At 45.5% G+C, this 18372-nt stretch overlaps 1 protein-coding gene across 6 annotated transcripts in view; it reads right to left on the bottom strand.

The window, feature by feature from the left end:
* SPATA13 (spermatogenesis associated 13) overlaps positions 1–18372 on the bottom strand; it is a 161054-nt gene that overhangs the window by 38395 nt on the left and 104287 nt on the right. For 4 of the 6 annotated variants that reach the window (XM_027789349.2, XM_027789364.2, XM_055801458.1 and 1 more), the window contains exon 2: positions 8603–10384. In XM_027789349.2, coding sequence (XP_027645150.2) covers positions 8603–10384 — 1782 coding nt within the window. Of the gene's footprint in view, positions 1–8602; positions 10385–12102; positions 12186–12445; positions 12468–18372 lie in introns of those variants that run through there. The other 2 variants (XM_027789376.2, XM_055801459.1) reach the window with 2 other exon arrangements.

Raw genomic sequence — 18372 nt, 5'->3', positions numbered from 1 at the left:
TACCTGCAATTGCATGGCAGGACTTCTGCTGGCACAGTTACACCAACCATGAACAACACTTCATCCTATACCTGACCATACTTCCACTGCAGAAAAAGCCCAAAGTGTAAGCCTGACCCAAAACAGCCAGCTGCTGGTCAGCTTGCTGCTGTTGGTACACTTGTGAGGGCTGACATACTGCTGCCACCATAACGGCAAAGGAAAAACAATCCCTGGGTGATGTTTTGTTAACATGTTTACGCCAACTAACTTCCTAATGAAAATAAAATCACCACTTTTTAAATGTGTTGATGCCTGTGTACATTGCTGAGGCTCCCTTCCACTAATCCACATTTCAACCTCCACCATTACCTATTTGGATATTTAAAATCTTATTTTTATGCTCTAAAGGTACTGATACAATTAATGCTTCATAACTTACACATATAGACAAGCATGGCAGTCTAAACAGACACTTAAATCTACCTGGCAATCTACTGGGAAGTCACAGGTAGGTGCCAGCCTTGTTGGTCTCCAGGGTAAAAAGCATCCTGGCTCCCTTTTGCTTTTTTTTTTTTTTTTTTTTTTTCCTCTTAGCTCCACAATAAGTTGCAATGCTCCATGCTCCATGTTTTGGTATCTCTGTATTTTTGAGCTGCCTGGCTGAAATGCAGCCTTGCTAACTACAGCTGCCTTTTTCTAATCCAGAGAAAGGAAATCATCAAAATCTAATAATGTCTTTACAAGAAATGCATATTAATTTCCAAACAGCATTTATAAAAAGGTGTGATAAATGAAACAGATGATAATTCTGGCTGAGAATAAGCTACAAGGAAAACCTGAGTAGGCTGATAAGTTTCAGAATACAATTACTACATCTTCTCAGTGAAAACTTGTAATGGATAATCAGTCATGTGTTTCTGTAAATAAGAAGGCTTAAAAGCCTCACAGGATCTGTGCTATGTCATGTAGGTACCTCTGTATTTTGATCATGAGTACACAGTTCTATGTACTTTCATGGGTCTATATAAAAATGTACAAACTTCTTATGCTAGCAATGACAGCTACATGCCAGTATTATAATTGGTGGCTATTGAACAGCTAATATTTCTGTATAATACAGTAACCACCAAATGCTAGGAACTCAGTAGCAGCATTAGAATTTATTTTTCATTTCATATAAGCCACCAAAAATATAAAGGACCAAGTGATCATAGTGGTCATAAATTATTTTATCGCCTTCACTTAACAGAGTAGAAGTCCGGACAACATATCTCCACCCAGGCACATGATAAAAGGCAACCTTTGCACTTTTCTTGTTGTTAAATAGCGGGGGGGGGCATTATCATGGAAGTTCATTTATCAACACTACTAACTGAGGTCAAAAGCTTGCATCATGTTTCATGGACATGATCGATATTTTATTTGCAAACTGTTGTGACAGACAGAGATTATGAGACCCTGAATACATGACAGTCTCCCAGAGAAAATGTATTTATTGCTTTCTTTTTGGATTTTGTCAAAAGATCCTAAAGTGTATGAGAGCCTAGGGATATACTGTTCACTCAACAGGCTGACAATTTCCAACAGTGAAACCATCACAGCAATAGTTTCCGTGGAAATAATTGCTGTTGCTGTAGAAGAAAGCACCCATTCAGTCAGTGTTCACATCTTCTATCACAAGCTAACCAGAATTATTAAACTAGTCCAATACACTTACAGGAAGAAAACTTCCATCTATTCCTTTCTAATTAAGTGTCTTTGCCTCCTCTGCCAATAGCATCTTTTTAATTAGCCTTTAATAAGGCCCCAAGTAAAAGCATTGATTATCTATCCCTAGACTACACAGTGCTAGTTGACCAGTGGTCTGCAAGACAGGAGAATATGATCTGCGAAACAACTGAAAAAAACCTTAAGAACATATATATTTACACCTATACAAACAAGCAAAGCAGAAGATATCAAAGTAATCCAACTATATTCAAAATTCAAGATAAGTTTTAGCAGCCTGGAACTTATAAACATTACAGCAAGACAATCTGCCTTTTCTTCCCCCTCCCAAAAACTGAGTGGACCCACAGTTTAAAAATTTGCAGAGCACTGTTCCATAGGGTGACCCCCTAAAGGAATACCACTGCACTATACTAGTATGAGCTCCTAGAATGGATGCAGGAGATACAATGCATTGTAATAAAGCAAAATTACATTATTATGCCTTGTAACATGGTAAAATCAATTGCTGTTAGCAACACAACCTACTGTGGTAAAACACCCATTTTGGAAGTTTTAGAAATTGGGAAAAAAAATTGTATAACTCTACTCTTGGGATTTGTTGCCACCAAAGCAACTGTGGTATTCTAACAACTACACCTATAAAACAGCATTAAAAAATCACCTATATAGACACAACCCCCAAAAAAATTTAGCCATATATTTCTAAGGCATATTTAATGCAGGTTTGCTTCATTTAACCTGATCCTTGAAAGCCTGCTTATCACAATCAACAAGCATAATGCTTTCCCTCTCAGCAACACGCCTTACGAAGATTAGCGAGTTTACCTTCCTAGCATCCACATTTCACAGATAAGGAGCAGACACAAGGCAGTTAAGTCATGTAAGTCACAGAGGAAGCACAGGGCTGAACTGGAAATGACAAGAGGATCTCATGACTCTCAAATCTGTTCTTCAGCCTCAAGGATTTCCTTCATCCTCTCTAACTCATCTCCAAAACCAAATCAGCTAATGTATTTCCGACCTACATAGGACAGTTTGCAGGGAAATGTAGCTGTTTGCAGAAATAATCTCATCAGTTATGCAAAAATGCAAGCATGCTAAAACTAGAAAGCTGTTTCCATTTGTTTTCTGTTGACTGATACTTGGGGATGGCTGGGTGGTGCTCTGATGCTGTCCCTTCCTTGTTTCAGTGTCTGAACTGGAACAGCAAGCATGTAGTGTATTGTGTAGCAGAGGAGTTGGCAGGGCCATATCCTCTGCCTCATTTTAGGAGCTGTATAGCCATTAATAATCCCTAAATAAATCCCTAAGTGATTTCTCAGAACTCCCCAGGTCAAGTAACAGGTCTAAAAAAAAAAATCCATTTTCCTTTACTTGGCAAAACAAGCAACTTTTTCCAGGCTGTCTTTGTAATATCCGCTGGTGAACCTCGGAAGCCAGATGATAAACACAGGTTGAAAATGGAACTTTATGCTAACAAAGCAAAACATAAAAAGCCATAGGCCTTTGCATCTCTTCAGCGTCCCTCCAGGCAGAGGTCCTCTGGTTCCTCCACCCTTCCCGAGCAAAGCCTCATCTTCCCTGCCCAAGCCCAAGCCCAGCCGCTGGCTGGTCCCAGCAGCAGTCACAAACGCCAGTTTGCACGGGGTGGAGCTGCCCTGGGCAACTCTACGCCTGCAAACTATTACTTCCTAGAGCGTGGAGTAAGGGCGAGGCTGCTGTGGTTGAGCCTGGAGTAGGAAGAGTCGAGGCTGCTGTACTCAGCCTGCTCCAGCACCCAGCCACAGTCCCCCAGCCTGCCACAGCATCCCGCTCAGCATCCCGGTACCACAAGCGGCACAGCAGTGGACGCCAGAAAGGGGAAACGCAGCTGCCTCTGCTCGATTTGGACCTCACAACCTCCTAGCATCGAGATGGATTTTCAGCGATGACAACTCAACAGCATGCTCGACGTAAAAATTACACGGCCGGAAGTGTCGTTCCCCTCTCTAGGGTACTATTACTCCTGATCCCAGGGTAAGCAGCACCTGGGTGTTACTGAGGCGACAGAGCAGAGCAACAGCAGTCAAGTGTCAGACACTGTGGAGAAGCAGAGGAGCACACAAGCAGCAAGGAGAGGAAGCAGCTTGCCCCAGGCTAACTGCAGAGTCCACCTGAGCTCCTCCTTTCAGCATCCACAGAACCTTTTGCAGGGATGACAGTAACTCCTGTATTACTGTACAGCCTTCAAGAATGGCAGTTTTACTCAGCACTGCCAAGTTACTTGGTCTAAAATTTAACCTGACCCAGAATTCAGATTACCATCACACCACTGCCTTGTTTTTCTTCTTCCTAGTAGAGCATACAGCAACAAATGATTACAGGCTGTACTGAATACAGACAGCTCTGCTGCAGTGAGTTGGAAGAGTTTTTGCTGCAATGGGAAGAGATTAATGTCCTTTGAGGGCTCCCTTCTGCATCATATTTCAGTGATCGACTGCAGCTCGGGTTTGTAGCAATGCACAGTGGTTTCTGCTTTAGCTCTGGGCAGGTGCTCCTGGAAGTCACTCTTTGAGCAACTGTGGAGATGTTGTATGTATCCTGGCTTGTGCAGAGCAGCTCAGAGAGTTTAGTGTAAATCCAGTGTCACTCGGTGTAACTGAAACCTCAGTGTGCTGTTGGAGATGCTGCTGAGAGCCTGTTATGGTGCTCTGCTGCGCTGTCCCTAGGCCCTGTAGCCAGGAAGACCAGCATGCCACTGGAGAGATGGGCCCTTGCTCCAAATTACAAGCCCCATAGGAGCAAACCCAGTTTAAGAAGCTCCCCCCTTTCCCTCCCTGTTATTCACTTTACCTAATTATCCTTCACAGTTTAGCACATTTTCAGTTACACAGATTAAGCTGATTAAGCCACACTAAATTGCATGCGGATGAACCAGAGGTGCATAAACCCAGAAAAAAACAGTTCAGAGAGCTGAAACCAGCCAGCTCCCAGCAGATGCACTCATGCCCAGCCCCACAGCACTCAGGAGCTTGTGGTAGGTACCAAGAATGCCCATCCTCAGCTCCTAGGTACTGCATGCTCCTTGTGGGTATCGAACATGACCACATCCAGCCACCACCCTTTGGTCCTTTGCTGTAAGGACACTTTCTGAAGCAAGAAATAGGGAGGATGAGCTGAATAGGACAGAGCTGAATCTTCTCCATATTTCCTCCATAAGCTGTCCCCCAGGTTAAACCACCTATGCTCAATATTCACAGCCCAGATATCCGTACAGGACAGTCCAGCTCAGCTCTGCCAACAGCTGAGTGCTGGGGGACTGCATGCTGTGGATTAGCTGGAACCACTGGCTTTTGCATGGCACGAGCATAAATGAGTCAACAGACAGAGCTCGGAGCACTTAAAATACAGTCTGCAAACAAAATGTGACTCAACCCTAATTACAGCAGAACTCCCTCTTCACTGTAATTTCACTTACAGTCAAGCAGATAAGGCATTCAAGTAATAAAAAGTCTGGTGTACTGTGAAGCCAGCTGCCAGCAAGGGAACTTAAACTGCAAGTGCTCTAAAAGCTTGTGAAAGACCAGGTGAAAGACTTGATTTGTCTTTTTTGTAACACATTCAGAACAGCATTTTGTTTAGGCAGCCTCAGCGGCTGGTACAGGCCAGCCCAAAGCAAAGAGTTTAAGTTTTCACTTTACAGTGGCATGGGTATCTTCTTCAGGAAAGTAAAGACTATGCGAAACAGTCCAAATACAAACTTGTACTTAAATCATCTCTTGATGCTATTTAAAAGCAACATATTGAATACAAGTGACAGTGGCATAAAGCAGAGACTGGGAAAGCATGGGCTGTCACAGACAGGCTTTGGTGACTCATGTCTCTGTAGCTTAAGAAGTGCTGAGGCGTGGATCCAGGCTGCACTTAATTAGCTCTTCCCTGGGAACCAACCTCTGGCAGGACCAACAACCAGGAAGACCAGACATCTCCTCTGCTCCAGTCCAAATCTTGCATTTCGGTGAAACCAACAAAGTGACAGAAGTGACAGGATCTCAAGGCTAAATCACATGGGAATTCAGCTAAACGGATAGATGCCCTTGTGTGAATACTGCAAAATCTGCTTTACAGCGTCGGGGGAAAAGCAAAGTAGAAAATGCTCAGTTCCCGTATTTGGGAGAATATAGAGATGGACCAAATTCCATAGACTTCATTTGCCAATTAATCTACTAGATGAGCAGGTAAGGGAATAAACTAGGTTTCCTTCCAGCTGTGGCTGGAGTCCTGAAAGAAGAACACATTTGAGTCTGACCATTTAGCACCTTGTAAGGTTTGTACTGAAATATGTCTCCAAGCCACAGAGATTTTAGTGGCTGTACTGGAAGACATGTTGGCTTTTACATGAAATCCATACAGAAAAGAAGATGCATGAAACATCAAAACAGTTCAGATTTGTCCTTCAGCACACTGTATTTCAGAGTCAGACAAAATCTTAAAAATTTGGGATTTGCATGGCTCAGCATTTTCTCTCAAATGGTTGACGAGAACAAACCAAGTGTCTATCACAGGAACAACTTGCTGGGTGGGTACAGTTCTATAACACAGAGATGTAGAGTTAAAAATGAACTGTAGTCAAAAGTTCAAACCCCAATGACTTCATTGTGCGAGTATGCAGCATTCATAAAAGTGCCTGCAGGCTGAATAAACTCCAATTAAAAAATAACCTGGCATAAGTATCTTTGGTACCAAGCTACCTCCACACTGAGGGAAGCATGCTGTAAAGGAGAAGGAAAAAAGCAATGAAACCCTCCAAAGAAATGGCACAGAGAAACCATACCACTCTCCCTGTTTTGTAGTCATTCTGAATGCCACAGCTTTAGGGCTGTGCATGGGATGAGCAGCAGGCACGGGGGGAAAAAAGGAAATATATATATACACAGAGTTTATACCCTTTGCATAGTAAGGCAGAAGTAAACCTCGCCGTGCACAGTTCCTGCTTCCAATCCACAGCTACCACATCCAAAAACTTTCCTTTCTTGGATCAGAAGAGAGGTCTGGATGCAGCTGCATCATTTGGGTGGCTGCAGTTGCTTTGCCACAGGCAGGGACTCCAGGCAGTGCTCACTGCAGAGGGAGGGGGCTACAGTACCTCACCGCTCAACAGCCAAGGAGTCCATCCCCTGGCCACTATTTCCTTCTTCTGCAGGGCTCCCTCCCATGCCACCCACCTGCCTGCTACACAAACCCAGAGCTGCCACCAGCACACACTCCGTATTTTAGACAACTGAAGAGAGCACTAAAAGGCACTCAAAATTAACCTAAGATATGTTGTAATATAAAGTTTAAATTGCATGTTATATAATAACAGAATGTGGTGTTAAAACTAAAACTACAGTAGCTTTTATCCACCCAAAGTACACATTCATTTAAAAACTGTACTGGTTTGCCCGGAGCCAAGGGGAGGGACCAGCTGAATTTTTCTTTGGCCATGATCACAGATCACCACTAGATGGTAGATGAGTAGCATTAATTCTACCTCCCATTTTATTCCTGAGAAATAGAAGGGAGATAAATCCACACTATGGCTCTCACCTCTTCCGGCAGTGTGAAAGCATCCCCTTGCCTAGCATTCACCCTTAAGTAAGAGTTTTGGAAAAGAAGGATGGCTGGGGAAATTCTGGGACTCCAGAAGAAGAGTAACCTCAGAGCCCTAACAGTTACACACACCGGGTTTATTTTTCCAGTCTTGCCATCGCTGCAAGCACTACAGTAAACAAACTCTTTTCTCCAGTTTGCAAAAAACGTTCCAAGCTTTTAAAAGTAAGATAGCTTCACAGACATTATAAGACCTTGTAGCATGAAAGGCTGAAATCTGCAGCTGCAACAACTGCCTAAGGTACATGATACTTTCAGTCAAACTGAGGTGGCTTAAAAGATGTGTCAGCTTTATTTTGTAAATGGTTTCCATATACATACAGATCCAGAGGGATTTTTGCCCCAGTGCATTTTTCCCGATGAGTAGCGAACCTTTCTCTCCTGCCTCACCCCAAACAGCTCAAAACCACATTACCACACATCACTGGGGCTGCAGTGAGCCACGCCATTTCAGATGGGTGCAGGATACATGTGACAGCTCTTCACCAACACTGCCAAATCACTGCAACCGCTTCAGTGCCAACTCACAATGCTTCAGGTAAGGGCACAAGGTTATTAACATGAACTTACCTCAGAGGTGCTGCAATACATCTATCTACCCATCTACTGAGAACATGAAATCAGGCACTAGGTGCAGTGAAATGCTGGTGTCTTCACCAAAATGTTAGTAGCAACACACTCAGCCCAGCACAGAAAGTACTGCTGTTTGAAATTTGCCGGCAAATCACCATTTTACCCTCAGTATGCCCATCACTGCACAGTTAAAACATCGGATACAATGAATGCTTAAACCTGTATACTGTATCTTTCACACCACGCTGCTCTACATATATTACCATGTTCTGCAAGGCTTCCACAGGCAAAGCTTTCACACTGAATCAACGCTACTTCGAAATATACAGACTCCTCAGAGACCTTTCAGCTTGGAAGGAAACACAGCCAGGCCCTGCTTAGGCTGGTAAAGTCTGACAAGACCACATGACAAGGTGGTGTATCTGCAGGGTGCAGTAAGCTGCCCTTGACAACTTACACGAGTAGCTTTGCTGCCAAAACTTTCTTTGATATTAATGCACAAAGTAAAAATAATGTGACGTTAGCATCCAAAGAGACTATATTCAAGGAAATAATAGCTGTCAGCATATTTTAGCATCAAGAAGCTGCAATAGCCATTAGTATCCAGGTTATTTTGCATTGTTTTGCGTTAATAAAACCTATAGATTTATATACAGCTTCTAAAGGATTTTGTTTTCTTTCTTACCTCTTCCTTTTTCTCTTCAGCACCTGAAGCTAAATTGAGGCTTAGCTGAGAGTGGCTGCTTATGCCACTGTCTTCATTTCCATCATCATAGTACACTGTCTGCACCGAGTCCTGGAAGCAAACAGGGTGCCTGCCCAGCTTCAGCCCCGGTACCTCGAACCTCTCCTCACTCTCCGATGAGCTCAGCGACAACGTGCTGTGATGGTTTGTGCCCTGGAAATCCTTCTCTGCAGTGGGACTCTGAGGCTTTGGAGTCGTCGGCCTGACTGGAACATGAGGGTTTTCAGCTTCATATGTAAACTGCTGGGTAGCTTTTGGTTCATCCGAGTCCGAATAAAACACTTCATTGGGAAATGGACTGATGTCATTCAGCGTGGGTGATAAGCTATCGGAGTCTGGGATACCTGATGAGGTCCTGAGGCTTTTGTCTTCAGCAACAGCTACGTTCATTTCAGCCTCTTTATCCTGAGCAACTGTGGGGCTTTGCAGACAAGGCGTTCCTGGCAAGGAAGAGTCTGGACTAGACACTGGGGAGGTGCATCTCTTTCTGTCATGATCCGCGCTGCTGGAAACCCTGCGGGAGTAGTCATCGTGCAGCCTGCTGTTTGACCTTGTTCTCTGGGACTGCTCGCTAGGAGAAGGAGCTGTGCTTTTAGGGCCATCCTTCTTCCATGCAACATCTGTAACATTACTGACGAGTTTCAAAACTCTGTCAAAATCCTTTGTCCTGATAGGGCTCTTCCATCGCTTGGATCTCCTCTCCAGGTTCCCACTGGTTTTGTCCGAGTCAGCAGAAGTAATGCTCACAGTCCCTGTTGGCATCTGTTTTTCACTTGCAACCTTGAGGTCGGTCAGGTTTGAGGTGGACTTCCTTTTGAATGAGCTTTTTTTTAAAAAATTCAAATTATCTGAACTTTTGCTTCTCCGATAAATGATCCTGTTGTTTTCAGAGTCCTTCACCAAAATTTCACACATCTTTGGCTCTGCAATGACAGGTGATGTCGGCCTAGTACAGTTGTGTTGACTCTGAACTTTATCTGTGTCTAGCAAGTTTATGCGGCCAGCACCATAAGCCCGCCTGATGCTGCGTGAGCGGTGAGTATTCCTCAGGAAAGACTCATCGCTCTCCTCTGCATCTGAGCAGTCAGAAGCTAAACCATCCCCTGCATTCTGGAAATCATGTAGAGGCCCCGAATAGGAATACCTGTTAGTCTGAACTTGCACCACTGTCCCGTTTGACCCATGTTTGCCTAAGCCATTCTCATTTAAGATGTCTGAGCATTCCCTTGTTTGAATTCCTTGGAGAACTGAAGATTTCAACTTCTTGAAAGATCCCATTTTCCTGATGGAAGACAAAGCATTCCACGAGGACGAGCTGCCCATCAGAACCAGAGAACGAGGCCTGTCAGAACTGGAATTAGCCCGTTTCCGAGGGGTGGTGAAAAAGCGCATGATTTTGGAAGGGCTGAGTTTATCCTCTTGGATTTCCTCCTCATGACTGTTGCCAGTGCTGCATCCCCCGTTATGACTGACACAGGTAGCCTGGTTTTGGGGCTCTTTATTATCCATAACTATACAAGTAACGGTGGTGCCATTTCCACAGCCGTTCGGAAATGTTGTCATGCTCTCGACGCTGTACGCATGGAGACGGAGGCTGGGGCAGCTCAAAGCGACGCTGCTGTCCCCAGCAGCTGACCTTGCTGCCTCTCCTTCATCTCCTGCACCTTGGTCTGTCTTGCTTTCACACTGACTGGGTGCAGTGAGCTCCTCAGGCTGCGCTGCCTGCACGAGGAAAACAAAAGCAACCGTTAGAGAAATCTCCTTAGACAGTAAAAGAAGTCTGAGCCCCAGCGTAGGAAATAAAGACACATGGGTAACAAAGGGTTTTTTTCATGAACAAAGGTGTGTTGCAGTTATGAGAAGGTATGCAATTACACTTTGACGGCTTTATGAATTCATTAGCAATTTAAGAGACCAGAATAATTTCAATATGTACTTGTTTCTCTAATACTTAATAAGCTAATAAATTCAGTATGACTACCACACCTACCTTACAACACTAAATATAATCCACATGCAGACTTAAGGGAAAGAAACCCCCAACAGCAGCAGTCCAGCCCTCCTCCTCATACACTCAGCACTGAGCCCCAAAACACACGAGAGAAGTTTGCATCCAAAAACACGAGCACATCCATCAGGTGCCACCTAACCCTCAAAGAGAAGGCAAAGAAGAGGAAAACATGGATCGTTTTTCCTACGCTTGCTGCTGTTGGAAGGCTGCACGACACCTGTTTTATCTGTTCCCTAGCAGGAGAATTTAAGAGTTACATCGAGTGCACAGCACTTTCCCTAGCCAAAGAAAACAAGACTCGGAAGTATGTAAAGCCAGAAGCTGGCCTGTGCTGTCATGACAGCGCAATGAAAACTTGGATTTGGAAGTCACCGGCGTCCCTGTAACTGGCACGTGCTATGTAAGGGATGTCCCCCTGAGCTGCCCGAAACCCCAGCAGCCCAAACCCTGCTCTGCTGCTCGGGAGCACGGTGCCCCAACCAGGGTCTCTGCCCGGCAGGGAGGCGCTTGCACCGCCGTGCTACACCGTGCCCAGGAACCACCGGTGTCCCCAGTCCAAGGCTGGTACCAGCTAACAACGAAGGTCACGGTGCGGTTTTCTCTGCAAGAGCCAGCGGGATCCTCACAAACCTGCCACTGCCAGGGCGGGGAGGGGGGAGCTCCCCCCCCACCGCCCCGGCGCCCTGAAACGAGGAGACAGAAGGTACAGCTGTGCTCGAGGGAGGGAGCCCCGTCCCCTTCTTTGTCTCCTTCCCATCCAAGCGGCCGCGGGGGTCGGCGGGCCCGGGGGAGGCGTGGGGACCGCAGGAGGTGCAGGCGGCCGCCGCGGGGAGGCTGCAGCGGGCGGGCCCGGAGGGTCGCGCACAGCGACCCCCCAACCCCCACCCCCCCGGCGTGAGACGCGGGAGCTGCGGGGCCCGTGCCCAGCGGCTGTGCGGCTGCTCCCCCCGCAGCGCGCTCCAGAGCGATCTGGCAGCCGCCGGCCTCTGGGGATAAAAGGATTTTCTTGTGTTTCAGCGAGACGCCTGCTTCTAATCTCCCTCATTCACGGAGGCGCGGCGGGAGGCTGCCGGGCTGCGAGGCAGAGCCGAGCCGAGCCGGGTGGAGCCGGGCCGGGCCGAGCCGAGCCGGGTGGAGCCTGACTCCGCCGCCGCGGCACCGGGCCGGACAAAGCCCGCCGGACACGGGGGCCCCGGCCGGCCCTTGCGCTCTTGCACCGCTCGCAAATTTCCACGCGGAAAAATAATATCTAACAATGCAGAGAGCAAGACGCTGCTCTCGGCAGAGAAGTTCCCGGAGCAAGCGGCTTTGGGAGAAACTGCACCTCAGCAGGCAGAGAGCCCGGAGAACAAACACCATGACATTAAACTTAAAACTCGGCTGGCGGCGCGGAGCTGCCGGGAGGCGACTCGCGGAGCAGCGCCCTTACCTGGGGGGAGCCGGGGGACCCCGCCGCCGCCGCCTGTCCGCTCCCGCATCGCTATGGCAGCGGCCGCCGCGGCGGGGCGGGGGCGGGGCGGGAACCCCCGGCTCCTGCGGCCGCCCAGCGCCGGGCCTCCCCCCGGCAGGGTCTGCCCCGCTCCGCCCGCCCCCAAGCGACTCCCGGCGGGTCGCCGGCGCTGCCGCTGGCTGGAAGGAGTCTCCCGTCCATCTGCCGTGCGCGGCGGCGATGCCCCGCTGGACGGGATCCGGCCACGCAGGGCTGATCGCCTTTAGTACTTTAAAAAAGTCACCCGTGCTGGCCAGCCCCCCCCCCCCCCCCCGCTCCTCACCCCTTCTCCAGCGCGGGGTGATTGTCCCGGCAGTGATCCGCGGGCTGAGGAGCCCCCTTCCTCACAGGCTGCAACTGATCCTCCCAGTAAGCCCCGAATGTTTGTAAAAAGCCTCAGATCACGTGTCGCTCGTTCTCACCCCGGCAGAGTACATTCAGCAGCTAGCTGCTTGTTTTCTAACAAAACCAGCCGTAACATATATTGCTATTTAGTATTTAAAGCGGATGGGGGGCCCCGTTGTGTTTGTGGTGCCAAATACAAATTTCTTACCGGTGAATAAATGAGCATATTCCCCTAAGGGTGGTTTGCTTCAGTCAGCTTAAAGATACACATGCTGGAAAAGAAGCACCTGCCGACCTGCAAGCTTTTTCAGATACCTACGGCTGGTTCCCAGGCTGTCTTTCTGTCCCAAGCCTGGCCAACTTTTTTACTTGTCCCTCAGACTTAACAGCAAGAACCCTTTATGCACAATCTGAACGGCGTTTGTATACTGCAACAAAACCGCTGTGAGACAATGTCTTCCAGCCCCACGTCATGACTCCTGACAAAGACTGGTCGTCCTTGTTCAGGTAGTTTATTGTCTAAAAATATTTCTACGCTTGGACCGGAGCTGTGGACATCATGAAAACCGTTTTAAAGTAGCTCAGGTAAGAGGAAAAAGGAGATGACACAGAGTGCACAGCAAAGCAGACACCCTAACGAAGTAACGCAGGCCACCAGCCCCACTGCCCTCCTCCGAGACCGGTGTGACTGCACACGCACACGGCAATTACTTCTCTGGAGAGCAGTGCAGGCGTACTCTCAAAGGCAAGGTGTAGTTAGGGGATGAGGCAAACAAATGGGCTTAAGGGATGTAGGTCAAATGAAGCAGCAAATAACTCTGGGAGTGACCACAGGATTCTCCGGCAGGCAGCAGGAGCCAGCACCGCCTGCCACCAGGCGAGGTCTGGCTGGCCCCAGCGCTATGGTACACCCCATGGAAGGAGTGAGCTTTGAATAATGACTCACATGGAGGGACAAAGTGGTTGCTTTACACTGCTGACCATGGGAAGCAAGGAGAAGTAAATGGAGATAAAGGCTGTCAGCACTGACATTGTATGGAGAGGGTCCACACGGACCGTGGCTGGTGATTTGTGTTAGCCTGGGACTACCTGGGGCAGCACAGATAGTCCTTATCTGCTTCAGACCTTGGGAAAAGGAAGCCTCTGAAAAGGGACCCAGCAATGGCACTGAAATGACCACGAGAACAACTTTAGCAGCATCATGAAAGGAAATATTTCGTTCATATGAGGCAAGAAGCATCTCAGAAGTTAACTTTAAAAAAGCTTTCAACAGGTCTTGTAAACGTGTCTCACAGCCTCCCAGGTATCTCTAGGGGTTCGTGCTGGTTGCTTGAAAGCTTCTAACAGCACTATTCAAACCTGAATTTCAAAGGATTTACGTTGCTGTGTCTTTGTACATTCCTTTCCATAAATATGCCAGGTATATCCATCACACTCATTCGGAATATCCTTTTTAATCTACAAGCCCCCTCAGAGAAGGGGGGCTTGTTCCTCCTGTGTTCTCTATCTACCAGCCAGACAAAAAGACAAAGCAGAAAAAAACTATTGAGCTGAATTAAGCCACTAATGTGGGTCTCTCCTTTTTCTAGCCAACAGTGTTTCTGAAACTTAAGAAATTCTGGTAACTTTGAGTTCTGAACCCTTCTTTTACATGTATTTGAAGCAGCAGGTTAAAAATGGCTTGAAGAGATAGAAATGATGGAACTGACAGGCTAACAACATCTTGCATGAACTTAATTTCCTTAGAAAGCCACGCTAAAAACTCAGTTTAGATAATGAAGTAAGAATATATTGTATGCTATATTCTTTAAATGTCACTACATTTAATAAAGAAAATACCTAGAAAATTGCAATTACAGAGATAACAGTATTTAGTCAATTGGACATTTGTCAAGCTTCTATAAGTAAATACTATAGTTTAATCTTCCAGACTTGTTTGTCCTAGATTTTCTATTGGTAGTATGTGAAAACCCACTTCTAATTTTTGCATCTTCATTGAATCAAGAGTCTGTCCTTCCACATATGCGTACCATTTAGCAGAGCACGGATGCAGCACACCGAAGAGTGTGTCTGAGAGCAGGATTAACTTTCTGTACTGGGAACCAGTAACTACCCAAATCTTTTCTTAATCTGAATTACCATTTTTTTCAAGGCTGGGAAGAATATATAGTGTTCTGGTGCTGTCACACCAAGGTTTAGTAAAATGATGCAAAGCAAAATTTACCAACAGGACTGCCATGAGAAAGATGGCAAATCACTCTTCTGACTATAAACTTGAACACTTTCCAGTTTCTTACAATACCTGAAGAAAAACAAGCCACAGTGTTTCCTCAAAGTTGCAGACCAAAGTTTCCCATTAGTCCTTCCTATACAAAGATTTTTCTACAGTCCTAAAAAAGCAAAAAATTCATCTAAATTTATGATTTTAAAAAGGTGCTTTTGAAGTGGCATTCCTGGTGGGTTTTCCAGCTTTTTTATTTCTTCGGAGGACTGATACTATGTGCCACTGGGAAGGCTTGAAAAGGTGTAACAAAGAACAAATTCATCACACTTTCACAGGTATTTCTGAAAAACTGAGCTGTATACCATGTTATTTACAGGCTGATCGTTTGACTCCAGATGAGTAACAAAAACTGCAGTGAACTGAGAGGCAGCGCTAGCACTGCATGTTCTGGTTGACCAAGTATAGTAATCGATGAAGAGAACAACTCCAAGAATAAATTCTAGATTGGTATATGCATGAGATTTTTAATAGTGATATAACAATGGTCATCAAACTTACTGCAACAAAAATGAAATGCTTGTATTAGAAGCTCTAAGTCTGTAATTTAAAAGAGGTTTAATGTGCATGTGACAAGGAATGAGAAGGATTATTCACAGTGTAATACAGGTGGGAAAGGATTACAAAAAATGTGACATGGGAGAATGAATATAGAATTTTAATGATGAAAGAACAACCCCACCACCACCACCACCACCCAGCTTTTAATAGGTAGTGATACATCTGTTAGCTTTCACAGCGATAAAGTCACTCAAATCTGAAAAGTCTAAATGAGAATGATTCTTTCTACTTAGAAATTCTCTCTTCCACTCCCACAACTCTTATTTCTTTCGTGGTTCTTTTATAAATACTTTCTAAAAGCCTGTTTTAAAGCAGCGTGGGGTTGCTTTGTTTGTGTTTTTTTTTTTAAAGGTAGTTTTAAAAAGAGCCCAAAGGAATAATTTCAGGAAAATATAAAAGCATTTGTCCTGCTTCAACAGCTATTGGGCAAGATGGCAAAGGAAGTGACTCTCAAACACATACTCAAATTAATGACTGACCAAATTTAATTATTAAAATGCGGGATTACTGAAATAAGAGATCCCTTTGCTTTAAACAGCAGTGTCTTTTCCAGGCTGCAGTACATAACTAAAGCTCCTGTTCTGCAATTTGCACCTTCCTTTAACATCCCCGGCAAAGACTCTTCTGCAAGCAATTAACCTCCAAGGAATCTTTACACATTGACAGGTCCCACAGGGGGAATTAAAGCTGAGTCACATATCCATTGAAGTTAAAGGCAACTCCCCCACTGACTTCACTGGGAGCGAGATCACGATCCCAATTTATTCAGTGTAGAAATGAGGGAAGAGTAGTGTGTTTGTGTATGCAAGCACAAACTGACATAGGCTGCTAATTATTTTCATCTGCTTTATATATAAACTGTGTGAAAATAATGTAGGATTTTTCCATTTGTGTAGATCTGCAACCAAATCAGTAATAATAAATTGAAGGGGATTTTCCAAATTCAAGACCTTTGTCGTCTTGGCACTGAAAAAATCCATTCCAGAAAATGAATCACGTTGCTAAGGAAAACACTCAAAGGACAGCTTGGGTTAAATTGCTGTGTTAACTTCTTAATTTGCCCAGTGAAAGCCATCGCTGCCCCTATACAGGAACCTGGTATGCTGCTTCCCAAAGACCAGTTCCCCTTGCATTTACTCCGCTGCCGATAAAGGCAATTACTGACCAAACTGAGAAAGGTTTATCGCAAAATCACCACACACAAGACTTTTCCTCTCTAATCTTCTTTTCAATGTGCTTTGCCGAGGTTGTTTTGCTGAGCTTGCTCAGCTCTGTTGAACACAGAGACCCAGTGGAGGGAGAACACAATAGCCCGATGGAGTGACGCCATCAATGAAAAATGACCCTTGTGTACCAGGTTACCATTATCCCATCTCCAAGTTGCTCTTACTCACCCACCTACACCACTACAGCTGCATGCAGCTTAATGATGGCTTCAGCCTTTCAGGCTGCTAGAATGCTATTTATAACCCCACGGGGTCTGACTGCGATGCTATTCTTTCTCCCCCATCTTCAAGAGGCATTATTCAGACAGCATGACATGAAGAGATGGCTGGTACTACAGAAGAGCAGTTTCCAATAAACAGATCATTGTGTTTAAACATAAAGAAGACTTCCAGTTACCAATTAGGAAGGCTGAATTCCACCTTTATTTTGTGTCTCACGAAGTGTAAGACATAGGAAGGAAAAAGACTGTGGAGACGTAAAGTAGACAGAAATAGGAAGGAAAAGAGATTAGTCAAAAACATCTATTTTTTTGGCCTATTACATGAATGTTTTTCTTTTTCTTCTTGTCTTGAAAAAGAGTTGCATTAGATTTTCTGTTAGATGGATGTACATTGAAGTGATATGGACTATCTGGGAGGAAAGGGTGCAATTTCAGAGAGCTGGAATTGTCCCACTCTGCAGCCATTTGCTTTCCCTTCCTTCTCTGCTTTACCTGCCATTCTTTCCTGTGTCACACCCCTGGCTGTGGTGTCTGATGGCCCTACAGCCATTCTGTATTTATTTATCTTGCTTAGAAATAATAGCATGTAAAAGTGACTATTAAGAGCTCCTTATCAGCCTTCTTCCCCACCCACTTAATCACCTTGCTTTCCAGTCCTCTCTATTCAAAACTGTCCTTCCAAAATGACCTGAGGATATGAAGGTGCCTTGTTATGCAACCGGGAGGCCAAAATCAATCAATGGAAGAATAAATGAGCCGAGAAAGGGCCTCGAGAGTCTGAGGGCTGAGGACCCCCTGAAGCAGATGTTTGCACCTGGGGCTGGAGTGACAGGAGCTGGCACACTTCATGCATTTTCGGGTGTGCCCTGTAGCAAGGGGCTGCGCGTGGGTTTATTTGATTTTTGAGCAATGGTGAGGAATTCTCCCTGAGCTCAGGGAGGGAGCACAAGCAGCACCCAGCCCTCACTTAAATCATCCAGCTGTGCTGGAGGGAGCAGGGGCACAGCAACACTGCAGAGGTACAGTGTCCATCAGATGTTAGAAAAGATGGAAATGCTTTAAAAGTGAAGCAGGTAGTGGACTTCATTAGGAGTTACGTCACATCAGTAGAAATTATGCAAAGTTATATAGGAACATCTTGCTTCTGATGCTTATTATAATAAAATAACAGGTCTCAGTAGAATAATAGGCCCAGCATGATGCAACAGAAATACCCAACTGCTTCTGGTGCAGCTGTGCACCTTAGTTAACTCCATACTGGCCAGGGGAAAAAGCCCTGAACAATTACAGCTCTTGATACGTTCATGAGGTCAGAGCAGTGAGTGACTCAGATTAAGAGAAGGAGAAACAGGTAGCATTTGGGGGGAAGCACTGGGGCTTGTTATTGTCAGGAGGCTTCTAGGCAGTCTTGATTCATGTGCTTCAAGAACCACACAGGGCTGGGTTTTTTCAATTAGTATCAATACTTTCCTTTGTTTAGTCTCTTTTTACAATGACAAAGTTGCTGTCTTTGTTATGGTCTGAAGTAAATTAACATTCATGGGCACATTTCTTGTGCCAGAAGACGAATTACCAT

This window comes from Falco peregrinus, chromosome 4, assembly GCF_023634155.1.
Source record: "Falco peregrinus isolate bFalPer1 chromosome 4, bFalPer1.pri, whole genome shotgun sequence".
NCBI lineage: Eukaryota > Metazoa > Chordata > Aves > Falconiformes > Falconidae > Falco > Falco peregrinus.
Note: the sequence above shows the minus strand (reverse complement) of the source record. Positions and strands in the feature narration are given on the sequence as shown.